Genomic DNA, 26,256 nt, shown 5'->3' on the forward strand with positions numbered 1-26,256 from the left:
GCGGTGGACTTCTCCAGCCTGGACGGCTGCACCCTGTGTCTCCAGCCGGGCCCTGGCAGCCTGAGCCCCCCGCCGGCCTCCCCCATCTCCCTGAAGGTCCAGCACTGAACACCTGGTCAGCGTAGCATCTTCGCACCTCCTGTCCCTGCCATCTGGTTCCGCCCCTGCAACCAAGGCCACCCAGGAAGTGAGAGGCCAAGGCCAGCCAGCCATCCCTGATCAAGGATATTTATTATTATTATTATTAATTTTTTTTTTTTTTTGCCGCTGGCGGAATCAGAGACACGGACGCAGGCAGGATCACGCGAAATCAGAATTCCTTCCAGAGAGCAAATCCGTACAGAAGGTCGTGGGGAAGGGAGAAGACCAGGGGAGGGGGGCCCAGGAAGGGGGAGTTGGGGACACAAGGACAGATGGCCCTGTCCGTCCGGATCTGCTAAGCCACCCCAACCAGACCCCATCCCTCCCCCACCCCACCCCACAGAGAGATTGATCAATAAATAAAATAATAAATTAATCAATAAATAAAATAGAAACAGCTCCCCCCCAGTCCCCCCAGAACCACCCCCGTTGGGCACGGCCCCCTGAGCCCTATCCCTGCAGGGCAAGGCCGGGTTTGTTTTGTCTCCCCCCTCCCTACGTACTCCTTGGGCCCTATTTACAGATTCACAGTTGGGGGGCAGGGAAGGGGGGTGGAGGGGGCGCCCCTCCTTTCCCGGCCCCCTGGGGTCAGGGTAGGGGGGTCCCGTTGGTGGCCAGGAGCTTCTTGTCCTTAGGGGGGCCTCGGCGGGGAGAGCTGGTCAGCTCTGGGTCTGGGCGGCCGGGCGGGGGCTGCAGGCTTCGGGGCGGGGTCCCGGCAGGCCGGGTCTGGGCGCCATTCTTCTCGTCTGTGGGGGAGGAAGCGATCTGGCTTCAGAAACCCCAGGGGTACCGAGCCCAGGGATGTGCTCCAGCAGGGGAGGTGGCTGCCAGGGGTCACACACGCCAGCAACTAGGCCTGGCTTCCCTAGACCAACAAGGCACGTGTCCCAGGCACCCCCAAACCTAAGGCTTTGGAAGCCAGGCCATGCCCCAGTGAGACCTGGCTGGCCCAGCTCAGGAGACATCCTCAGAGACTCTGGTTACAGCACCGTCTGAGTTCCCCGATCATGGCCAAAGGGCCCCATTACTTTCCACTGGTTGTTAATGGGGCCCAGCGGAGCCCACAGCAGATGGTTTGGGGGTCTCGGGCCCTCCCAGCTGGGCCTGCATGACTGCGGTTATCTTTCTGTAGGGCCTCACTGCCCCAGATTAGGGGACTGCGGTGGCAGTGCTGGTTGCCAGCAGCCATGCAGTAGTTTCTTTAGGGCCCAAAATAGTACCTGTAGCAGAGGCCAGCCCCTTAAGAGACACTGATTGCTGGAGGCCTTGTTGCCATAGCAACCAATGGAGGTCCCCCATTGCCCCATTCCCCTTATAAGGCATGTGGCTCGGGCCCTGGGTGTCTGTGGGTCCTACATGAATGCATGCCCTTTTAGGAACTCTGGTTGTCAAGGCCAGCTTTCCTTGGCAACCGGGTCTGGAGAGGTTCAGGGGGCCTTCCTCACTTCTGGTTGCCCTGGGGAACCAGACTAACAGAAGGCAGAGTTTCTCCAGCTCCCTACTACTGAGGCCCTCCCTCCAGGTGCCTTGGTGTTAGCCTGCTTAGCCTGTGCGGGACCTCTGATCTCCAGGACTGTATGATAATAAATTGATGTTGTTTGAACTATGGAGTTTGTTGTTTGTGACCCTGGCCTCACTGATCCCTGGCTGATAGGGAATTCTGCTCCCGAAGACCGGGGCTGTTGGGTGAAGGGAAGCCCCTTCCCCCTGGAGCACAGACCTCGCCCGCGCCCGGGGGGACGCCCAAGTCCTTGAAAGCCAGGCCCAGCGGGGTCAGAAGAGTCTGAGCATCTGCAGAGAGGATGACCAGCTTGTCCCGGTTTTAGCACTGAAACTCCTGCATCCCAGGGACCTCTCCATCCTGAGCAAACCAGGATGGCCGGCCACCTTCCTCCAGAAAACAGTTCAGGAGCCTCTGTTAGCGGAAAGCTCCGCTACCTCCGAGACAGAGACGGGTCATCCCCTTAGGGGTCCCTGGAGGTCCCCTCCCTGGTGAGGCCTTCTCAGGCTCAGGATGGCCTGGTTCCCTTGGAGCTCAGGCCCCAGCCTCTCTGGGAACCTGCTCCCAGCATTGCAGGTAGGACCTAAGGGCGACAGCAGGTGGGCCCTGCTGCCCCACAGCTGAAGCCTCGCCAGCAACACCCCCCCCCCCCGCAGCACCTGGCCACCAGGAAGTCTCCCCTCCGCCCCACGGGTGCCCCAAGGTGTCTCCCACCTGCCAGGGCCTGCACGGAGGGCTGGTCATGAGTGCTCAGCAGCTGAGCCTGGATGGTCTCTACAACCCGCTTGAACCGACGGCTGGGACCTGGAAGGGGCAGGGAAACTGATGAAACAAAATCCATATTTTACAACAAGACGAGAAACTTCAAACACAACAATTTTCTCTGCCGGTTTGGGCCTCCTCCCTCTCCTTTAGTGTGTCCTGTGCACCTGCATTAACCACACCTGCTTAGGAGGTAACCTTCTTAATCTTGTCAGGGGCCACGAAGACCCATGACCCACTACTCGCCTTGTACCTGGATTGTGTAAACTGTCAATAACACGTCATTTAACGTACAGCCCTCTGTCTCAAAAATTTATATGACTGTGGTTTGACCTCTAATGGCGGAACAGTCTCGGAGCTTTCTGAGCGGCCATTCCTGGCTTATAATCCTCACTTTGGCTTGAATAAAGTTTTCCACTTTTTTCTTAGATTGACCGATTAACTTTTTCGTTGCCTTGCATGGTGTAGCCGGCAGGATATGAGAGACACCCACCAGAGGGCACCTGGAGTCTACCGGAACCAACACTAAGTACCAGCATGGGCCCATTGGGCCCCCCCAGCTTCTCGGTACTCCTCGGGTGTTCTTCTCAGGGGTTCTGACGAGTTCTCCTGATAGCTGGATCTTGTTGTTTGAGTGATGATCCTGAAAATTTTATTCGAGCTGTTTTCACTTAAGACTTGGAGTTTTAAGGGGCACTGGTGTATTCCCTAGGCAGGACCTGGGGTTCTGGGCAAGAGGCCCAGGGAAACATAGGTGGCTGGGTTTTTGTTAAATTTGGCTTGAATGGAAGACTTCCCTGGTAGTCCAGTGGTTAGGACTCCTTGGCTTCCACTGCAAGGGGGCGTGGGTTCGATCCCTGGTCGGGGAACTAAGATCCCGCATGGCCCCCGGTGAGGCCAAAAAGTAAAAAATAAAATAAAATAAATAAATTTGGCTTGAATTGAAAAAAAAAAGTTGCTATACGGTCTGAACAAAACTGTTGCTAGTGGAATGAGAGACTGAATTATTCAGCTCTTAAGAAAAAGGGAGACCCACCATAACCATTAAGTAAATACTGCTGGTGGAGGTGTGAGGGGGAATGGGCAACAGAGGCTGATAACCTAGAACTCCAAGCACCTGTGATGGTTTTAGGCTGTCGCAGGGAGAAACCGAGACAGGTAAAAGAGTCGAAGTAACCCACAGGCAACTCCTTGGGGAGCTAGACTCAGATGCAGTGCACATGCAATCCACCACACTGCCCTCAGAAAGTTGTTTAGATCATATTTCATATCTGAATTAGGCTATTAGACATTAGGCTGAATTAGACATTAATAATGGGAAATTGTGCCTCAAAGGCCAAACAGCTCCCGTTCAGACAGCCACCAATGGGAATACCAGCTGGGCTTATGTATGTTTGCAACTACTTAATTGGAATTAAAGGAAATCTGTCCTGAAATGGCCAAGATAGGCTTCTTTTCGTTTTTTTAAAAAAATATTTATTTATTTATTTGGCTGCACTGGGTGTTAGTTGCAACACGTGGGATCTTTTAGTTGTGGCATGCGGACTCTTAGTTGCGGCATGTGGGATCTAGTTCTCTGACCAAGGATCAAACCCGGGTCCCGTGCATGGGAGCACAGAGTCTTAGCCACTAGACCACCAGGGAAGTTCCCAAGATGGGTTCCTTTAAGCACCCCAAAACTGATTTTTCATGCGCAGTAAAACCCTGCAGTCTCCTGGACCTCTGTCCACAGGGTCTACTGGAAACAACAGTAGTTAAGAGTTTTTCTCTTTTTTAAAATTAGGTTAGCAGGGGAAAATATTTGTAGCGCTAGCTTCTAGGAGCTTTTGAATTGGGAAAACTTCTAAACTGTAAAATTTTAGAGACCTCTCATCTTATTTTCCTATTTTTATTCATATTTAGAATTCTGAAAGCCTTCAAAATTCCAAAATAGCCTCATTGACAGGCTTCTCTGGTGGTCCAGTGGTGAGGACTCAGCACCTTCACTGCAGGGGCCCGGGGTTCGATCCCTGGTCATCCCTGGTCGGGGATCCCGCAAGCTGTGTGATGTGGCCAAAAAAAAAGGTCTCATTGAAAGATATGTTGCAGAAGGCTAATGAAAGATCAGTGATATAAAAGATAACTAAAAGGTACCTAAAACTTTACTGCTCCCATCTATCCTCCTTCATTTGAGTACTTATTTTAATAATCCTGTCTGAAGTGCCAGTCCACTCTGACGATGCCATTAAATGGTTACCTTTAGAAATGGGACCACCTGAGGCTGTAGGTGAGCCTCTTCAGGTCAAAGGCCTAACTGACTGGCCACAGTTAAAGGATTTCTTAAAACCCAGGGAGGGTGCTCAAAAGTGTTAGTAAATGGATTACCAAGATGGGAGGCCACCGGTATGACTAAACCGACCACAGCTGAAATTAGGAGCCTGATAGGAATACGGCGGGTGGGGGGGTGTCTTCTCACCTAAGCTAAACGAGGGAAAGTAAAACATTCCAACATAGGTTGAATGGGTATGTCAGTCCTTTGATCAGACACTGAGGTGGCCACCCAATTCTTTAGGAATTAAGAACTGTCCTTGTTTTACAAATCTAGTCTTTACAGGACCAGAGGTGCGGCTCCAGAAACAATCCGAAACCCACCCATCCTTTTACCACTCCCAAAACCTTCCCTCTTTATGCTAAGAGGCTTGTTAAGTATTGGAAAAAAAAATTCTGGCCTTAAGAGAACAAAGTCCTTCTAGGAGAACTTGTCTTTCTCCTCCTATGCCTTTGATATGCATATATTCCACCTGGTCTCCTCCAGGAACTCTTAATTCCACCATCTTTTTAAAATGCAAATTTCAGCAAAGGTAACTCTTATAAAAAGAAAGAACAAAAGGGAGACAGGGAATTTGAATCCAACCTGTTTTGTAACGGATGGGTTTTACATTATTGTAACTGATTCATGGCTGACATTTTGGAATGGAAACTGTGGGGTGTCTGTGTGTTTGCATGTGTCTGTCTGTGTGTTTGTATGTATCTGCATATGTGTGTTGAAAACGTGTTATTGCCAAAATTAGTTTGTAAGTGGAAATTACACTTACAAGGAAAGGAAATGAGGCACTTATATAGATTCTCAGAAATAGAAAAAAACTAACCCCAATGACTTTCAGATTTGCGTGAATTGGGAAATATTCAGTATAGCATTAATATCTGGTACTAAATTTAGCTGAAGCTTGTTGCATTAATTAATACAGACATGTCTTTAGAGTCATCAGCGTTAAGTGTAATATTTTTATTGTACCTAGGTTTACTAGAAATGAAATAAATGAGATATTATTCCTGTTACAAAGTTTGTCAGCAAGAAAAATAACGAGATGTGATGAAACTTTTCAGTAAATAAAATAGACGTAAATGAGATAAGCACTTTTAGGTAAACTTTTTAGGAAAAATTATGTTTTGGGAATGTCTATCTAAAGTAGTGTCTCCAGATTTTGATAACTTGAAACTTCATGGAGTTTTGCTAAATTAAGTTAAACTACAGAAATCCATTGAATATCCAAATCCTTTCCAAATAAGATACTGGAACAGTAATTACTGAATATACGCTTCCTTTTACAGAGAAACTAAAGGTAATTAGGACTATTAATAAATACGGTGGATGCCACACTAAGACATTTTCTGTGGGAAAAAAAAATACTTTTTCTAGAAACTATAAACAGTATTTATAAGTTTGCTAACCTATGGGATGCTAATGTAAAAGTTCATACTTGCTTACCACTTAGTTTGTGCTAGAAACTACGTTTTAAGGTTAAGAATTATGCATATGTAACTAAAGCTACCAAAATAAACGTTTCAGTATGCAAGAAAAATGGAAGGTATGTTTTCAGTAAAAGACAGTATAAAGAATGGAAATACCTTTTGTTAAGGGAAAAGAAACCCCGAGGAAAAAGTTTTGTGCATGTTCAGGATCGGCTAAGATTAAATTGAATTTAATTAAGTAAATGAATTTTGTATTATTATTTATGGCCACACCGTGCAGTTTGTGGGATCTCAGTTCCCTGGCTAGGGATCAAACCCAGGCCCTCGGCAGTGGAAGCACCGAGTCCTAACCACTGGACTGCCAGGGAATTCCCGTAAATGAATTTTAGTATTAAAGTGTTACAAAACCTGAATCTGGTTTTCTCTCTATTAAGAGGACAAAGTTTTCTGAAAATATTGATCTGCTTTTGAAAACAGATTGTAAAGTTTCTTTAGTGGTAATCTGTTACAACTTTCAGTATTTGCTTTTGAAATCTTCTTTGTGACTTTGGTTAAGTGAATACAGTGACCTATGTCCTATTTGACCAATTGTTTTGAAATCTTTTTGATTTTTTAATAATTAATTAATTTATCTTTGGCTGCGTTGGGTCTTCGTTGCTGTGCACAGGCTTTCTCTAGTTGCTGCGAGCGGGAGCTACTCTTCCTTGTGGCGCACGGGCTTCTCATTGTGGTGGCTTCTCTTTGTTGCAGAGCACGGGCTCTAGGTGAGCAGGCTTCAGTAGTTGTGGCACACGGGCTCAGCAGCTGTGGCTTGCGGGCTCTAGAGCACAGCCTCAGTAGTTGTGGCGCACAGGCTTAGTTGCTCCGCAGCATATGGGATCTTCCTGGCCCAGGGCTCGAACCTGTGTCCCCTGCATTGGCAGGCGGATTCTTAACCACTGCGCCACCAGGGAAGTTCTCTTTTTGATATTTTGATGAACTTTCCAAATATCAAATTCTAATCGAAGTTCTTTTGACCTCTAGCTAACTTTGGGATGCTTCAGAGAGGGCCCCTGGAGCATCTCAGAGAGAAATATTAAACTAATTAAGTTTATTTTGTATGTTAAATCACACGGAAAGCATTGTCAAATGAGAGGTTATAAAATTTCTTAGATTGTATCACACAGACAAATGTCATTAATATATATATTCTAGAAATTATATGGAATTCCTAAAAATCTGGTATGTCCTGATAAAATGTTATCAATCATAATTCTAGTAATTATTTTAAAACGTATGTCACAGCAGTAACAAAGTTCATTTGTCAATCGCATTGGAATCAGGTCTTTAACCTTGACTGTTAAAGTCTTTTGTCATTTATAGACAGTTATTGTTGTACTCTGATGCTTTTGCCAAAAAAAATGCTTAATTGTCAAGAAGATTCATAGAAAGGACTTTTTGACAAGTACAGGTTTCTGATAACTTTCAGATCATACTGCTGAATGTGTAAGAAATTAAAGCATACTAATGGAAAACTTGGTGGCTTCATAAAACTGTTATGAAGATTAAGATCAAGAATTAGTCACATGGGACTGAGAGAACTGATGAATATCCTTATAATTTTGGGGTTTTGTCTGAAATATTGCTGGTTTTTACTCTGTGTTTTCCAGACATAAGGAAACCCTTCCCCTCAACCTAATTATGACTTGACTTGCGGCAATTTGGTAAATTATTCCTTTATAAGCAGAATTGAAACATGTATCTTTTCTCTTTACCTGTTGTCTCTAGATTTTGGAAACTCTTAGGTTCCCAGCAGTTTTCTCAGGTAGATAAGGAAAGCCACCTCCTGACAGGTGCAAGAAGCCCAAAGTATTTTAGGGACCTCAAAAAACGAGGAATTCATCCAAATACACAGATATCTCAGGTGGAATCTGTGACACATCTTTGGCATGGATTTCCTGGCCTCAAGAGGTTTTTTAAAAGTTCAATCTGAGGGACTTCCCTGGTGGTCCAGTGGTAAAGAATCCGCCTTACAATGCAGAGGATGCAGGTTCAATCCCTGGTCAGGGAACTAAGATCCCATATGCTGAGGGGCAACTAAGCCCTCGTGCCACAACTACTGAGCTTGTGAGCCTCAACGAGAGAGCCCGCGTGCCACCAACTACAGAACCCACGCACTCCAGAACCCCGGGCGCCACATCTAGAGAAGAGAAAACCCACATGCCACAACTACAGAGAAGCCCGCGCTCTGCAACGAAGAGCCCACGCACCACAATGAAGGATCCTGCATGCCTTAACAAAGATCCCGCTTGCTGCAACTAAGGCCGATGCAGCCAAAAATTTAAAAAAATAAAAATAAAAATAAATCAATCTTTAAAAAAAGTTCCATTTGAGAATGAATATATGTATATGTAAAACTCAATCACTTTGCTGTATACCTGAAACTAGCATGACATTGTAAATCAACTATACTCTTAAAAAAAAAAATTCAATCTGAGATCCTTTATGAAAAGTTCCAGCACAGCCAATTTAAAACAGCTTATGTTTGGAATTCCCTGGCGGTCCAGTGGTTAGGATGTGAGCTTTCACTGCTGTGGACTCGGGTTCGATCCCTGGTCAGGGAACTAAGATCCCACAAGCTGTGTGGTGAGGCCAGAAAATAAATAAATAAATAGGGGCTTCCCGGGTGGCACAGTGGTTAAGAATCCGCCTGCCAATGCAGGGGACACGGGTGTAAGCCCTGGTCCGGGAAGATCCCACATGCTGCAGAGCAACTAAGCCTGTGCGCCACAACTACTGAGCCTGCGTGCCACAACTACTGAGCTGGCATGCCACAACTACTGAAGCCCGTGTGCCTAGAGACCATGCTCCACAAGAGAAGCCACTGCAGTGAGAAGCCCACACACCACAATGAAGAGTAGGCCCTGCCGGCCGCAACTAGAAAAAGCCCAAGTGCAGCAATGAAGACCCAATGCAGCCAAAAATAAATAAATAAAATAAATTTAGAAAAATACATAAATAAATAAAACAGTTTATGTGGTCAATTAACCAGACTTATTTTGCAAACAAATTAGTCTTAATTTGGCTATATTTGGTAGAAATGAGAGTAATTTTAGAAAGAAAAAGATTACATTTCAGTGGATATTAAATTCTAGTTTTGTTAATTGAGGCCTGTATTTACTGCCTAATAATGAACATGCACAATGCAAGTGCAAGATAAAAGTGGCATAAGTCCTAGTGGACAACTTGGAATTGCCCTTTAGTCCATGCCAGACATCTTACTAGTACAACCCCCTAAAGGGAAAGAAATAACTTGGCTATTAAAACTCAACATCAAGGGACAGGATGGACTCAGGGCAAGTAAGCAACCACCTTTGCATCGAGCGACCAAATATTTGATCACCTAAGGCTTTCTGAAAGGCTGTTGCCCAGTTATAATCCTCAGTTTGCCTTGAATAAAATTTTCTCTTTTTTTAGATGGACTGATTTATTTTTTCATCAGTAAGACTGACTTGGGGCTGGGGACAGGGAAGGCGCTCCCACCCTGTGGAACCAGTCCCTCCACTCAGCAAATGACTCTTCTTCCTTGCCTCAAAATCCCCCTATTGGGGCTGGGCATAAATCCATGGTTTGCAAGTGGGACTAAGAAAGATTTGACTTAAAATAATGATGTGCGCTGTTTTCTATTTAAACGGGTTCTAGTTGAGGCCATGAAGACCCAGAAACGTAAGAAAAATAAATGGGAGGGAAAAAAAATCTTAACATTGAGAAAGTTCTGCATGTTAGTCTTTAAAGAAGAAAAAAAAAAAAGCCATAGTTCATTTTGGTGATGTAATTCCCCAGTGCCCCAGAGCAGCTTGGTTAAAAACTCTAGGAACAAGCTCATCTCCCAGATGTGCCATGTTAAGATTGGTGGCAAGGACAACAAACAGAGGTATTCCTCATTATCCAAACTCTTGTTATCAGGACTCAGGGACCAAGTAGAATTGGAAGCAAGGAACTTCTGTGGTTTTCATCTCTTGTGTCAACTCTTTTTTTTTTTTTTTTTTTGTGCCAACTCTTGATTGGTTGTGGCTGCCTGCAGCAGAGCTCAGCAGAAGTGTTGTGATCAATTGCTGATGTCTGCTCTGGGTGTAGAAATGAGTTTTGACAGCAGAGCACCACAGTCTTAACCTAGGAAAAGTCCAGTGCTTTGAGGTCAGGAGTCCTTGGCTGAGCCCCAGCTCCGTCACGGTCTGCAGTGTGACTCTGGCCAAGTCAATTTACCTCTCTGGGATGCAGTTTTCTTCTCTGTGAAACCTCAAAGGCTGCTGGGAAGCTTCAAGGAAGTAGTGCACATAAAGCACTTGGCATGTTGTGAAGGAGAAGATGTGGGGGGTCTGGGAGAGGACGGGGCTCACAGAGTCAGCACCATCTCCTCCTCCTGCTTGCTGCCCTCCTGGGCTGCTACCCTATCTCAGCTCTTTTGAGTATCCCACACACCAGGCTGGGGTCAGCTGCATCAAGGGAAACTTACCGGAGATGAGAGTAAAGGTGACAGAGTAGATGCCACCACCACCGCTGCCGTCCCGCCGGGGGGAGGGCTCTGGACCCTCAGAGGAGCTGATGTCCACCTGGAAGCGGACGGGCTTCTGGAAGACGGAGGGGCCACCACTGGCCTTATACTCAGCCCTGAAGCTGGTCTGTGACAGCACACTATGACTCAGGCTGGGGATCTGAGAGAGGTGGGGGACAAAAGGAGGGGGTGATTTCAGCGACCTGACTCCAGGGGACAGATGAGCAGCCCTATGACCAGCTATGCCCAAGGAACTACCAGTCCCCTCAGCCACCAGGGAGAAAGAATAACAGGAAAGGCATTGGGAGGCCCCACTGTCCGCTGGGATTTGTAGTTTTCTCTACCTTATAAACAGGGCATCAGAGGAATGATTGAGCAACTGAATCCCGAGGTAATAAGGACTCTCATATCTGGTGCCAAACCCAGGCTCCAGTACCACATGAAACAAACTTCTTCCTTCCTCCACAAACACTGGCTAAAGTCACATCTGTCTCAGAAACTTTAAGTCCCATGAGCCCCTAAAGCACAAAACCACAGGACCCAGTGGACAGCCCTAGAGTTCACTGGAAAAAGTAGTTCCTTTTGCCAATCTCAGACCTGGTGGTAGGGAAATGGCAAATCACTAGTCCTCGGTGGATGCTAATATGTGGGAAATTGTTATTCAGGATCCTGTTTCACCAATTCCAAGCCCCAGGGCGCAATAAACCTCTCCTGCCTCCATGCCCCCACAACGACCAAACCCAACTCGGGCTGGAAAACTACAAATCTCATGAGCCCCAGGTGGAACTCAGGCCAGTGCTAAGGTGGTGAACCCCAGAGGCTGCTGGGATTTGTAGTTCTGTGGCGGCGAGGTTGCACGGTGACCCAGGCCCCTCACCGACAGGAAGGCATGGACAATGTCCGCTTTGATGCTGCTGAGAGGTTTATCCTTTAGCACGAGGAATATTTGTTCTTCTTTGTCCAAGGATATGAAGTTCCCGAACCAGGAGCGTTTTGCCAGCCTGAGTGGGAGGGGATGGTTGGAGGTGGGTCGGGAGGGGGCTAAGGGAATGAAATTCCCCCTCCGGTCCCTCTTCCCTTCCTTGTCAGACTCACTCTGGAGAGGACTCTGGCGTCAAACTGGACATCTCCTCGGCAGTGGGGACTGGGGAGGGGAGAGCATGGTCAACACATGTCCATCATCCTGGTGTCCAGCACACAGGCCAGCAGTATCCTCCAACCAGAGGTTCCAGACCCCAGAGTCTATTCACTTCCCAGCAGCTAAACCCCAAATGGCACAGGCATGATGTTCCCTCTAGGGATGGGCCCCTGGTTAGGCCACGCCTCCCGAGGTGAGGCTTGCTAGCTATGAGCCAATGGGAAGGTAAGCCAGAGCACTGAAGGGGGCGTGCCTTTCAGACGAGCTCCTCCTCCAGAGTTGGAGGCACCGCCTCTTCTCTCCCCAACACCTGAATCTCTGCTCACAACAGCATCTTCGTCTAGGATGTGTGAGTCCAGGCCGCCAGCCTCTTCCTTCCCAGGGACCCAGATGTTAGACCCCAGCTCCCACCCCCACATTAGGACTCAGGAGTCCGCATTCCCAACCCCTTCAGCCCCGAAGGACCTCCATACCCTGCATCTTGCGCCGGTGAAAGCGTGGGGAGCCCAGGAAGCTGTTGCGTATGGAGTTGAGACGACTCCTCCAGGCGGCTCCCCCGACGCCACCGCCGGGGCTGGGGGGCGGCGTTGTCCCTGGGGTCCCAGTGGGGCTGGCCCGGGGCGTGTGCAGGGGCGAGTGCAAGGGGGTCCCCCCGGAGGAGCGTGGGGAGCCTGGGGGGCCGGGCAGGGGTGTGGAGCGGGCACTGGGGGGAGGGGGCTGCTCCCCGGCGCCCCCACCCCTGGGGCCCCGAGAAGGCAGCGTCTGCGTTTTGGAAGTCGGTGAGCCCCCACCCCGGGCCTCATCTCCAGCGGGCTCCGGTGAGAAGGAAAAGACCGGACTCTGCAGAGTGGTGGAGTCGGGTGAGAGGGTGGACTCAACTCTCAGGAGGCTCTAGGCCCACTAGCACACACTCACAGAGGTGCACCCCAAAGCATGCTGGAACTTGTAGTCCAATTATTTCCCCCAACCCCATTGTTGCGGGGGAGGGCAGGGACTTTTTCTATCATGCTGACTGTAAACCCAGCAGTGACTAGTACCCAGTAGGCGCTCAACTAGCTTTTGATAACTGAATAAATGGAACCCTTCAGACACATTGAAAACGCAATCCTTTTAAGGTGGGAAATGGCCAATGGACTAAAATAGTAATGAGGCCTTGGGTCTTTGGCCCTTTAGGGGCAAGGAGGCATCGTCCCAAGACTTCATGGGAGTTGTAATTTCTGCTGTTTCATCTTTGCTCCACAGTGTCTTCACCCCCTTACCCCTTCTTAATCCATTTGGGACCTGGCCTTACCCTTGGGCTGCTCAGAGGGCTGGATGACAGACCAGTGGAGGCTCCACTGACACTACGGGATCTGTTTTCAGGACACATTAAGAAAAAAAAAAATCAGGTGGGTGGGTTTCAGAAGGCTCAGATGTCCTCTCCCTTCCACAGTCCTTTGAGATGAGGAAATGAGGCCCAGAGAGGGAAGGAGACTTGTCCCAATCACACAGCACCTTTGAGGTGGGTATGGGGTTAGAGCCCTGAACTCCCTCTCCACCCAGGGCTGTGGATCCCACTGGAGGGGCAGGGGTTCCCACCTCTGGCTGTGCTGGGCCATCTCCAGGGCCCGTCGGGTGGGCACCGGGGAGCCACCACCCCCGGCATCCGTGATGCTCAGGACTTCCATGGACTTCCGCTCTGGCCGCCGCTTCCCATGACGGCTCAGCATGGGGGAATCCACACGCTTCCGGGGTGGGTCTGAGGGCCGAGAGTTTCAACACAATCAAAAGATACACTGGTCCAGCTGTACATGGCACTCGTACACATGGGGAAACTGAGGCTCAGAGTGGAGAGGGGTTTTGACAAAGGTCACAGAGCAAGTCAGGAAGTCTAAACGCAGAAGCTCAAGGCCTGCAGCCCTTTCTTCCCTCAGGAATCTGGGGTCTGGACTCCGAGCCTTGCCCTTCTCACCAACATCATTCCGAGGAGGTAGGTCCTGGTCCTCACAGCTGGGATACCGCTCCTTCCGATCCAAAAGCAGATAATATATCATCTTTTCTTGGTTCTCCCTATGGGGGCAGGGGGGGGACGGGTGGGTAGGAAAGCACTGGGGTCAAAGGTCAGGCCCCAGAGATGGTCTCATCCCCTCCCTATGTCTGTGGCTCTGTGGGGCTCAGTCCACTCAGTTTCTCTGTCTATGGTTCCATTCTCCTAGGTATCAATAGGATTGGTCCCTTTGTCTGTGTACATCTCAGCCTCATTTTACTCAACGTTAATAATAATTATGCTAACACCTGAGCACTTACTATATGTAAGCACTATGTGAGGCACTAAGTTGGCCTCAGCATCTATTAATACTTTTCAGCATCGTTTCTTTTTCCCACTGGTCCTACCACCCCCTCCAGGTTCCCCCTAGAATAGCTCCTCGGGGGAGCTTTGAGCCACACCCTTTCTAGTGGCCTGGACCTCCCCATCAGGGGAGTCTGCAAGTGTGCAAGGCTCCGGCACGCCTCCTGCCGGCTGTCGGGAGAGCTGCAGCAGTTCACCCCATGTGGCCAGGGTGTTATGTGCTAGAGTGAGGGGGTCTTACTCCTCGCTGCGGAGCTCGCGATGCAGCCGTTCGCGGTCCCTGAAGCAACCCAGTGAAGCCATGCTCTCCAGGACATCAGGGTCCAGCTCTCCGTTTGATGGCAGGCTCCGCATGGCCACCCGGCGGCCTGGGGTTGGCTCCAGGCACGGGTCTGGTTCGTGTTTCCCGCCCCTGGGGAGGAGAAGAATTATAGCGAATCGGGCATCTCCTTCAGCGGAGACTCAGGGGTCCCGGGTCCCAGCCTGCTCCTTTCTTGGGAACCCAGGAGTCCGGGCCCCGGTCTCTCCCCCCTCACACCCAGGAGTCCAGGCCCAGGAGTTTGGCCCCAACCTCTTCTCTACATGTCTTCCTCCCCTAGGACCCAGAAGTTCGAGTCCCTAGCCCCTCCTTATTCAAGACCCTCGGCATTCCGCCCCCTAGCCGGCTCTCCTGCTTTGGAACCCACGATATTTGGGGTCCTCTCCCTCCGCCAGGGACCCAGCTGTCCAGTTCCCCCATACTCACAGGTACCAGGGATGTTTCTGAATTTGCTCCAGCTGTGAGGGGCGTGGGTCGTAGAGAAGCAGAAGTGAGATCATTTGAACACAGTAGGCACGCAGTGAAAGTAGACTGGATGATGTTGGGGGTCCCTAACGTGCCCCCTCCCCTCCCCTTCCCCCAACCAAGGGCAATACGACAGCACGACAGCTCGTCTCCCCCTAGTGGCAGCTGTGCGGCGCATTCTGACTACTCCGGACCGGCCGGGCTACAGGTCCCGCATGCGCAGTGGCAACCTGCTCCGCTCCGCCTCGGAAGGGCCGGTGAGCGCATGCGCACTCCCGCTGTGTGTGTGTGTGTGTGTGTGTGTGTGTGTGTGTGTGTGTGTGTGTGTGTGTGTGTGTGTGTGTGTGTGTGTGTGTGTGTGTGTGTGTGTGTGTGTGTGTGTGTGTGTGTGTGTGTGTGTGTGTGTGTGTGTGTGTGTGTGTCGGCGCAGGTGGGCAGGACCCCAGGGCCAGGGCTCAGCCAGCGATGCCCCTCCCAGCCGTCACCCCAGGGACTGACGGGCAGGTCTAGAAATCCATCCTCATGACTCCCCTAGGGATTCTGTCCCCACCACCCACTGTCCCTCCATCCCCGCCCCCCCCACTCACGCTGAGCCTTTTCTCCGGCTCCACTTCGATCATCCCCCTCAGGAGGCTCTGGCAGTCTGGAGGAATGAAGTGGGGCATGTGGAAGACGCCTCGTTTCACCTTCTCCAGCAGCTGGCGGAGGTTGTCATCGTCGAAGGGCAGAGCCCCCTGTGTGAGGAATAACAGACCCCTCACACACAGAGCTTACGAGAGCTTATTCCAGGCGAATGCCTAAGCGCCTCACACGCATTGCCACATTTAGTCCTCACCGCAAGCCCCAAGAGGTAGGGAGCTATTACTATCTCCACTTTGCAGGTGGGGAGGCTGAGGCACGGAGTCATTCAGCAATTTGCCCAAGACCATCTAGCTCTGAGTGGCGGAGCAGGGATTTGACAATGGGCAGTCTGGCTCCAGCGCCTAAGAGGCTGGGGCCGCAGCTTGGAGGCTGTCCTTTAAAAACATGCTTCTCAAAAACAAAAACAAAAACAAAAACAAAAACAAAAACATGCTTCTCCCAGGGAGTTCCCTGGTGGCCTAGTGGTTAGAATTCTAGGCTTTCACTGACATGGCCCAGGTTCAATCCCTGGTCTGGGAACTAAGATCCCACAAGTTGTGGCAAAGTAAATAAATAAATTTACAAAACAAAAAAAAATAAATAAAAAAAAAATAAAAGGGCTTCCCTGGTGGTGCAGTGGTTGAGTCCGCCTGCCGATGCAGGGGACACGGGTTCGTGCCCCGGTCTGGGAAGATCCCACATGCCGCGGAGCGGCTGGGCCTGTGAGCCATGGCCGCTGAGCCTGCGCGTCTGGAGCCTGTGCTCCGCAACGGGAGAGGCCACAACAGTGGCCCGCGTACAGCAAAAAAAATAAATAAATAAATAAAATAAATAAATTAAAAAAAATGAAAACATGCTTCTCCCTAGTTTCAGGAGGCGTAATCTTCATTCATTTAAAAAAAGTGAGCGTCCATTACAGGTCAAGGATCTAGGAGTGAACAAAGCAAGCCCTTGCCCTCCTACAGTTTACACCCCAGAGTGGGAGAGGCTGGTGAGGGACCTATATAGTGATGGAGTGATTGAGGTGACACTGGAGCACAGACTAGGATGAGAGAGGCCTATGGGAATCTGGGAGTGTAGCAAGTTGAGTGGTGTGCCCCAAAAATTCATGTCTACCAGAACCTCAGAATATGACCCTGTTTACAAATAGGGTCTCTGTAGGTATAATTCATTGAGGATCTGGAGGTGAAATCGTCCAGGCATTAGGGTGGGCCCTAAATCCAATGCCTTGAAGAGGAGGGGAAATCACAGAGAGATATCCCTCAAGGAGTTACACATACAATGACAACTCTGTTAGCTGCCAGGAAGGAGATAGCCTACCACAAGGAAATCTGACCACATGGAGGGAGTGAAGGGGGCCAGGGTAGCCTTCCTGGAAGGGCGACAATTGAGCTGAGAGCTAAAAGAAGTCTAGTATTAACTAGGTGAGTAGCTGGGCTGGCATGGATGGAAAAGCAGGTGCAAAGGCCCTGTGGTAGGAGCTGGGCTGATATTCCCCAGTCTGGTTCTATTAATCATTACAGTACTGTAATCAGGATCAGTTAGTAAACAGCCACTTTCCCAAGCGCTCCAAGTCCTCCTGGCTGCCCCATCCCTTTCCGGGGGACCCGCCTGGGCTATCTCTCAGTTCTGTGACTGAACAGTTAGCTCCAGGCACAGAGAGGGGTGCCCCAGGATTTTGCTCTGTTGGTGAATACCCCCACCTTCCTGGTACCAGTTAAATATTTGGGAAACAACCCCTGAGGTGAGGATGGAAGTAAATGTTCTGTGCTTCCACCAGGCAGGACTGTTCTAGAAACGGGGCAGGAGAGGTGAGGAGCGCCTTACCACAAGCAGGGCGAACAGGATGACTCCACAGCTCCACATGTCCGCCCGGCGGCCATCGTACTTTTCCCCCTGGAAGGGAGAAGGGCCAGCCATGACGTTCATCTCTCCCAGGCTCCCTCAGCTCCTCTCTCCCCTCCACCTGCCCCTCACTCACCTTAATCACCTCTGGGCATGCATAGTGAGGGGACCTGAGAGAGAGAGAGGTGGTATGAGCTTCTGGCCAGCTTCTGACACCCTCCCTGGGGCGTAGGAGGCCGGGCCCCCACTCACCCACAGCTGGTCTCCAGGAGGCTGTCCCCCACCTGCAGGGACGCCATGCCGAAGTCCGCGATGCGAATGTTGTTTTTCTCGTCCAGAAGCAGGTTCTCAGGCTTCAGGTCTCTGTGGCTGAGACAGGACGGTGGGACTCAGGCCTCTGCCCTCTTCCCGGAAGCTAAGGCCCCATTCACTATTCTCAGAGGGGGACATGTCTGGAAACTTCTAATTAGGGACGTTTTCAAGCATGCCCCGAGGTTGGAACGAGAATATAGGAAGCCCCATGTACCCACCCACTAGCTTCACCCATTATCAATTTGGGGCAAATCTTCTCTTATGTCTATCCCTACATATGCTCTCCTTCCCCCACTGGACGATTTTGTAAGAGACCCCACACAGCATACCATTTTATCCACAAATATTCGAATATGTGTGAAGTGAGATATTTTGAGGTAAGCAGGCAGATGATACTGAGCCAGTTCTTAAAACATTCAAATATTTCAATACCGAATAATAAAAAAAAATACTGCCACCGCAAACCCATCACTGGTCCCCCCCAACCCACCCCGGGGACAAACTCCTCAGGATGTAAGGGTTAATGTCTGGGGGAGGTGGGGTGGAAGATTCTACAGTTTCTCTTGGAAGTGGTCCTTAACTGGGTCATACTTGTTAAATCTGTTGACTATCGCCCCCTGGAGGCCAGTGTTTTTAATGTCAGAGTCTAGACACTTAAGGTGTTGACAAGTTAAATGGGCTGCTTTTTCATCACCAAGCTTTACTCCCAGGTCTCAGCCCCTCCACCCTGATCCCCATACCAGAGAAGGAGGTGTGCAAACAGATGAGGCTGAAAGATGAACTGGAGGCATCTATTTTGCACCTTAATTAATCATTAAAATGTTGCATATTGAATATCTTGTTTTGAGAGCTGAAAGCAATTCAATGAGGAAAGGAATATCTTTTCATATGGACATTTTTTTTTTTTCTTTTGCGGTACGTGCGGGTCTCTCACTGTTGTGGCCTCTCCCGCTGCGGAGCACAGGCTCCGGACGCGCAGGCTCAGCAGCCATGGCTCACGGACCTAGCCACTCTGCGGCATGTGGGATCTTCCCGGACTGGGGCACGAACCCGTGTCCCCTGCATCGGCAGGCGGACTCTCAACCACTGCGCCACCAGGGAAGCCCTTATATGGACGTTTATATGCAAAAAAAAAATGACCCTCAACCTTTACCCCATACCATATACAAAAATTAATTCAAAATGGATCTCAGAAAAAAAAATGGATCTCAGGCCTAAATGCAAGAGCTAAAACTATACAACTTCTAGAAGAAAACACAGGAGGAAACCTTTGTGACCTTGAGCTGGGCGAATTTTTTTTTTTTTTTTTTTTGGCTGCACCACGCAACAGGCGGGATCTTAGTTCCCTGCCAGGGATTGAACCCGTGCCCCCAGCAGTGGAAGTGTGGAGTCTTAATCACTGGACCGCCAGGGAAGTCCCTGGGCAAATATTCCTTAAATAGGAAAGCAAAAGCATGAATTGTAAAAGGAAAAAAATCAACAAACTGGAATTCATCAAAATGTAACACTTTTGCTTTTCACAGGATATTGTTATAAAAATGTAAAGCATGTCACAAACTGGGAGAAATTACTTGAAAAATATACATTTGATAAAAGATTTGTTCTTAGAATAAGTAACTCTTAGGAGTTATTCCTAGAATTGTCCCTTGTCCTGGAATAAAGAACTCTTACAACTCAGGAACAGAAAGACAAATAACTCAATTAAAAATGGGCAAAGGATATGAACAGATGTTTCTCCTAGGAAGATATACAAGTGGCCGATAAGCACATGAAAAGATGTTCTACATCATTAGCCATCACGGAAATGCACATCAAAACCACAATGAGATACCACTTCACACCCACTAGGATAGGTATAATCAAAAAGTCAGATAATAACAAGTGTTGGCAAGAGATTGGAGCCCTCAGAGACTGCTGGTAGGGATGTTGGATGATACAGTTGCTTTGAAAAATGGACTGGCACTTCTTTAAAAGGCTAAACATAGAGTTCTCATAATTCCCTGGCGGTCCAGTGGTTAGGATTCCGTGCTCTCACTGCTGAGGGTCTGTGTTCAATCTCTGGTTGGGGAACTAAAATCCCACAAGCCACACGGTGTGGCCAAAAAATACAAAAATAAAATAGAGTTCCCATGTGACCCAGCAATTCGAATCCTAGGTATATACCCAAGAGAATTGAAAACATAGGCACACGCCAAAACTTGTATGTGAATGTTCATATGTCCATATTATTCATAATAGCCAGAAAGAAGAAACAACCAAAATGTCCATCAACTGGTGAATGGATAAATAAAACATGGCATATCCATACAATGGAATATTACTCAGTCGTGAAAAGGAATGAGGTGTTGATACATACTACAACGTGGATGAACCTTGAAAACATTTTGCTAAGTGAAAGAAGCCAGCCACAAAAAGACTACATATAGTATGATTCCATTGATAGGAAATGTCCAGAATAGGTAAATCTGCAGAGACAGAAAGTAGATTAGTGGTTACCTAGGGCTGGGGGTGGGGCAAGGTGACTGCTTAGTGGATATAGCGTAGTGATTTTTGGGGTGATGAAAATGTTCTAAAATTAGGTAGTAGTGATGCACAACATTGTGAACATATTAAAAACTACTGAATTGTACGCTTTAAAGGGGTGAATTTTATGATGTGTGAGGTTTTTTTTGTTTTGTTTTTTGGCCGTGCCGTGGGGCTTGTGGGATCTTAGTTCCCCAACCAGGGATCGAACCCATGCCCCCTGCAGTGGAAGCACACAGTCCTAACCAATGGACCGCCAGGGAATTCCCTATGATGTGAGAGTTACATCCCAGCCCCCTCACCAGATGGAGTAGCTATGGCAGAAGTCCAGCGCCGACACGATCTGGCGGAAGAACTTCCGGGCCTCCTTGGGGGTCAGTCTCCCCTTCTTTACCAGGTAGTCGAACAGCTCACCTCCAGACACGTGCTCCAGAACCAGGTACCTGGGGGACATGGAGGAGGCAGAGGGCTGGAAGGGGCATGTGGAGGACCAAAGAGCCTGGTCTCCCTCTTCCAAAAGCATAAGACCTCAATCCCATTGGCCCCTCGAGGCAGAGAATCCCAATTCTCATGAGTCCCTGGGAGGAGGAGGCTCCAGTTCCCATTAGCCTCTGGGAAGCAGAAACTCAATTCCCATTAGCCCTGGTCAGCATGTCAGTTTCAGGGGTCAACACTTTGACTAGTTGTCCTCAGGAGATAAGGCAATTCCATTAGCATCTGGAGGTCAGAGATCCTAATTCTCATAGGCCCCTAGGAAATAAAGCCCTGTATTTCCATCAGCCTCTGGGAAGCCAAAGTTCTCATTCTTATTAGTTTCTGGGATGCAGATAATGGAATTTTAATCTATTTTTGGATAATGATATTTGTAGTGTGTACCAAATGAACAGTCAACATCTGTGAGCTAAAGCCTACAATTCCCATCAGCCCCTGGGAGGTAAAGACTCCAATTCCCATCAATCCTTGAGAGAAAGAGACACTAATTCCCATCAGCCTCTGGGAAGCCAAAATTCAATTCCCATCAGCCCTGGGCAGCACAGACTCCCATGTCAACTTCAGGAGTATTAATACTTTGACTCCTAGTTGTTTCAGGAGATAAGGCAACTCCATTAGCACTTGGAGGAGACCCCCAATTCTCACAGGACTTTGGGAAACAAAGACCCCCACCCCAACCCCTACCTACTCCCATTACCCCCTGGGAAGCCAAGCCTCTTATTCCCATAAGCCTCTGGGATGAAGAAACTTGAATTCTCATTAACTCTAGGCAAAAACGATTGCCTTGTGCACCAATCTAAGTCAATTTCTGTGAAGTAAAAGACTACAATTCCCTTCAGCTCCTGAGAGGTTAAAAACTCCCAACTCCCATAAGCCTCTGGGACATAGAGGCTTCTAATTCCCATCAGCCACCTGGATTCTAAACACTCCAAATCCCATCAGGCTCTGGGAGGCTAAACCTCTAATTCCCATCAGCCCCTGGAAAACAAAAGCTCAATTTCTATGAGCTCTTGGAAAACTGAGGTTCCTCTGTGAAGCACAAACTCCCATGGGCCCTCCCTCCCCACAAGGATGGTGGAGTGAGAGTGATAGCTCCACGAATCAGGGACAATGGCCGCTCCCTGCCGCCACACCTGGGGAAGCCTGAGGACTACAATTCCCATGAGTACCTGGGGCTGGCCAGCCTCCTTCCTAGGGAAATCCACCCTAGCCTCTGATGGGTGCTGGAGTTGGTTCATCCTGGGGACTGCCTGGTGGGGGCAGGGGGTTGTCCCCTCTCTCGCTGCCCAGTCCAGCTGTCCCTTGGGTCACCAGAGTCCAGACAAAGGTCTATTGTCTGGAGTCCGGACAGCTGGACCCCACCCCCATCCTAAGGCGGGTAGTCAACTTTGAGATGCAGACTTAGAACTCCCAGGAGACCATTGTTGGGGTGTCCAGTCATAGCACCCAGAGTTATGCTGGGGGATGAAGGGAGCCTCCAATGCTCCAGAGAGGGGGTTTGGGAAGAGGCCTGGGGCTTTGCTAGGCCCCATTGCCCTAGCAAATAGGAAAGGGATCTGCCCTTAGCAAATTGGGTCTGGCTGAGGGCATCAAGATGATCCAGTATCGAGTGTTCCCTGCAGCACAGTAGGGCGAGGGACTGGGGCTGGAGAGGAAGGGGGAGGATCATCCTGTGTCCCCCACTCGGGATGGCTCAGGCTAAGCTGTCCTGTTGCTGGGGCACAATCGGCCTGTAGCCTCAGGCCAGCTCAGTGTGGGAACAAGGAGTGTTAGCAGTGTGTGTGTGTGGGGGGGGTTGTCCTTGGGCAGTAAGGAAGGGACTGGGCCTTCAGTGGCCCAGCCAGGAGAGCTCAAGTTTCCCCAGGCCCCTCCACGCTTTGTTTCTGGAAATGTCCCCCACTAGGAACTTGGGGAGGGTGCATGGGGGGCTGGGTGTCTATAAATACCTACAAATATTTCTTGTTCTCGTAGACGTCGTGGAGCTTGAGGACATGTGGGTGCTCAATGAGCTTCAGGATGGCAATCTCCCGCTCCACCTGGGGGAAAATGAATGGAGGTCAGCCTTGCCTCCCTCCCTGCCCCCAGCCCCAAAGGGTCCCCTCTTCCCCCAGCACACAGACACACCTTCATCAGCACCGACTCGGACAGCTTCTCCCGGTTCACGATCTTGATGGCAACCTTCTGGCCCGTGATGCAGTGGACCCCGAGTTTAACCAGACCTGGGGGATAGGGATTGAAAATGTGGGGTGCGCTCCCAGGGCATTCTCCCCACCTCTGACTCCTAAGCCCCCCTTGCCACCCCGTTTCCTCTTTCTTCCCCTGCTGGCTGTTTAACAGTGGCCTGAATCACTCTCACCTGAACGCCTGGGGGCTGACAGCCGCCATTCCCACCAAACGCAATTCTCTTCCGGCTCCCTGTTGCCCAATTCTGTTCCTTCTGATTGTCCGTCCACCTACCTGCCTCCCCCTCCCTCCACAGCTACCCTCGATTTAAGTTCCTCTCTCCACATAGTCTTGCCTCATTGAATCTCCGTAGTTTTGTCTCCTCCAATCTGCCTCCTTCAAACAAACCTCTCTCTCTCTCAACCCATCACTTCCTTGAATTCTTTGCCCTTTACTCTTCTGGAGATGCCATGTCTCCCAAGGAATATAATCTTACGATTGTCCCCTTCCCAGACCATCCTCCTCCACCTCCTCTCAAACCCTGACCTCTTAATCCCCTTCTTTGACCTTCTTTTAATAGCAGCTGTAGCTGGAAGCATGCACACCCCAAGGGTATCCCCACTCCCCAAGGGTAAGCCCCAAAGCCACAGATCCAGGAGTCCCAGCCCCCAGCCCCTCTTCCCTGAGACCCCCAAGTCCAGGCCCATGGCCCCTTCCGCCCCCATAACTCAGGAATTCAGGTCAGCAACCCCTTCACACTTTTTGCACTAGGATATGGAGTCTGATCCTCTCCCAGCCCTGACCCTCAGCTCCATAGAGATCCTGGACCCAATCCTGAACCTCGTACCCAGAACACAGGTGTTCAGCTCCTGTCTTACAGCCACCCACCTCCCACCTGGCAGGAAAGAGGTTACAGAGGTTTAGCAACAGTGAAAGATGACCCCCCCAATCCACAGCCACTCCTGAGGGATTTGCCACTTGCATCGACCTTTCCACCTCTCCATTCCCAGTCCCCACATTGAGCCAGCATGCCGGAGGAGGGGCAGAATGCTGTGGACCTCATCGCCCCAGCTTCAGTCCCCCGTAACCCCGACAGAGGCCCTCCTAGGCCAGAGGACAGTGCAGAGAGAAGCAGCTTCCTGAGGCGCACCCCCATCCCAGCACCTCACCCCGGCCTGCGGCTGTACTGCACCAAGGACCTCAGCTCCCGGCCCAGACCCTGGCTGCAGGCCGAGGCCCCTTTCCCACTGTGGCTCGGACCCCCCCAACCTCTGTCCTCAAAGGGTGGGAGCCTCTGGGCCCCAGTAACTCCTCCCAGGAGTCCAGGCCCCCAGCTTCCTTCTCCCCAGGACCCCAGAGTCTGAGCCCTCACCCCCCTCCATCCTAGACACTCGGCAGTCTGGACCTCAAGTCCCTTCTCTGTGAGGGACTCAGGGGTCTGAGCGGCCAGCCCTTGCCCTTTGAATACCCATGAGTCCCACCCTCTGCCCCCTATCTCCCCTCGCCCCCGCGCCAGGTGTCCCCTCCCCTGACTCACCTGTCTGTCCTTTGCCCAGCGTCTTCTCCAGCCGATAGGGGCCCACATATTGGGCGTGCTGGGGTGGGTGTGGGTGTGCGTGCGGGAGGTGGTAGGCAGGGGAGCCCCCGCCCCCCTCCTTGCCCCCGGACGACATGATGCCCTTGGTCCCGGCCCGACCGGCCCCCCGGCCGCCCCCCTTGCGGCCGGTCGCCCCGTCCCTCCGGTGGGGGCCGGCGACCGCTCCGTCCCGGCCCCCCCGGCTGCCCCCCACCTCTCCGGGGGTCCCCAGGGGGCTGGGCTGGGCCCCCCCCAGTCGGCGGCCCGCGGAGCTGGGGGAGGGGGGGCTGGCCCGGGGGGGTCAGGCCCCGGGAGTCAGCATGGCCCGGGGGGGCTGCGCGGCCCCCCCTCCCCAGCCCGTCCCTGGCCGGCCCCCCCCTGCCTGCGCCTCCCCCCGCCGGGGGGGTCTGAGGTGCGGGCCGGCGGATGCTGCAGGCCGAGGTCCCCCCCGCCCCCCCACGCGCCCTCTCTCCTCCGCCTCCTCCTCCTCTCCGCCTCCCCCCCGCCACCTCGTCCTTTCTCTCCCGCACGCTGACATCACCATCCGGGGACTCCGGGCCCTTCCCCAAAGTTAACCCTTTCGGAGGGGGGAGGGAGGAGCGGGGGCAGGGGGCGGGCCTGGGAGCTGGAGGGATGGAGAGGAAGTGGGAGGATGCTGGGAGGGATGGAGGGATGCAGGAGAGACGATGGAGGGACGGAGATGCGGAGCAAACAGGCAGGGGCTGAGGTGGAGCCACACAAAGGGAGATGAAGTCTGACAGGAGTCAGGGAAAGAGACAGATGGCAAGAGAGATGGAGACCACCAGAAACAGGGATGGGACAAGAGAGGGAGATGGGGGAACACGCAGGCAGCCAGAGACAGGCAAAGACAGGAGAGATGGGGGGTGGTCAGAGAGACAGGGAGATGGAGAAAAGGAGAGAAGGTGATGGGGAGAGACAGAGATGGAGGAAACCAGAGATAGAAATGGAGAGAGACCGAGATGAAGGGAAAGAGAGTTGGAGAGACAGGGAGTAGGGGGTGGGGGATAGAGGCACAGAGATATGGAGAGACAGATGGGAAGAGAGATGAACAGAGAAAACAGAGCCAGAGATGGGGAGAGACCCAGAGTAATGGAGGGGAGACCACAGAGAGACAGCAGTGGAGACACAGAGAGATGGGGGAGAGAAATTAACAAAAATAGAGGGATGGGGGCAGAGAGGGGCAAGATGTAAAGGTAAGGCGCAGGGGAAGATGGCAGGGGAAGGATGGAGGGTCAGAGAACAGGAGAAAAGTGGGAGAGAGAGACGGAAAGGGACCGGGGGGAGGAACAAAACAGAGAGACAGGTGGAGGGAGAACTGGAGAGAGACAGAGAGATGTAGAAAGAGAGACTGACAAAGAGAGATAGAGTTGGGGACCACAAAAGATGGAGGATACATACAGGTGAAGGGCTAGATGCTGGGGGGATATGGGACAGATTGGACGGGCAGAGAAAAAGGGAGACAGAAGCAGAGAGAGGGAAAGCATTTGGGGAATTGCTGATCCAAGGCTCATCTCTGTTCCCCCAGACCCCCAAGCTGTCCACCCAGGCCTCCGTTCCCCACTAGCATCAGGACGCTGTATCCACCCACAGCCCAGGGTGCCGGGTTTTGGATCATCTTGGATCCATACCTCCATTTAGGATCCACGATCCTCCTACAGAGAAACTTCCAGAACCCCTTGAGGTCCCTGTGTTTTTTTTAGGCCCCTGTCTATTCTCTGTGCCCACCATTGGATCCCGTAGATCTTCATGTGGGCTCCAGTATAATCATATGTCCCACTATAG

General features: G+C 50.8%; 1 protein-coding gene across 1 annotated transcript; it reads right to left on the reverse strand.

Moving 5' to 3' along the window:
- BRSK1 (BR serine/threonine kinase 1) lies at positions 1-24,565 on the reverse strand. Its single transcript, XM_082676597.1, has 19 exons — positions 24,415-24,565; positions 22,839-22,933; positions 22,665-22,750; positions 20,525-20,665; positions 17,640-17,756; positions 17,524-17,557; positions 17,370-17,438; positions 15,509-15,655; positions 14,883-14,914; positions 14,379-14,549; positions 13,760-13,857; positions 13,387-13,546; positions 13,100-13,160; positions 12,282-12,648; positions 11,766-11,814; positions 11,548-11,671; positions 10,632-10,830; positions 2,357-2,446; positions 1-887 (listed from the first exon to the last, which is right to left on the reverse strand). The coding sequence occupies exons 1-19, from the start codon at positions 24,548-24,550 to the stop codon at positions 730-732; spliced, it is 2,334 nt and encodes a 777-aa protein (XP_082532723.1). The 5' UTR covers positions 24,551-24,565; the 3' UTR covers positions 1-729.
- Positions 24,566-26,256: the final 1,691 nt, after the last annotated feature.

The sequence above is a fragment of the Grampus griseus genome (assembly GCF_964374135.1).
Source record: "Grampus griseus genome assembly, chromosome: 19".
NCBI lineage: Eukaryota > Metazoa > Chordata > Mammalia > Artiodactyla > Delphinidae > Grampus > Grampus griseus.

What these genes read in the sequence shown, in the direction of transcription:
- BRSK1 (XM_082676597.1), bottom strand. Translation starts at nt 24,550, where the DNA reads ATGTCGTCCGGGGGCAAGGAGGGGGGCGGGGGCTCCCCTGCCTACCAC. An exon ending in AGCCGGAGAAAAGGCTCAGC is followed by an intron (nt 14,915 to 15,508) that starts GTGAGTGGGGGG and finishes CGCCCCTCACAG; the next exon opens with CTGGAGCAAATTCAGAAACA. An exon ending in ACGCCAGAGTCCTCTCCAGA is followed by an intron (nt 11,672 to 11,765) that starts GTGAGTCTGACA and finishes CCTCCCACTCAG; the next exon opens with GCTGGCAAAACGCTCCTGGT.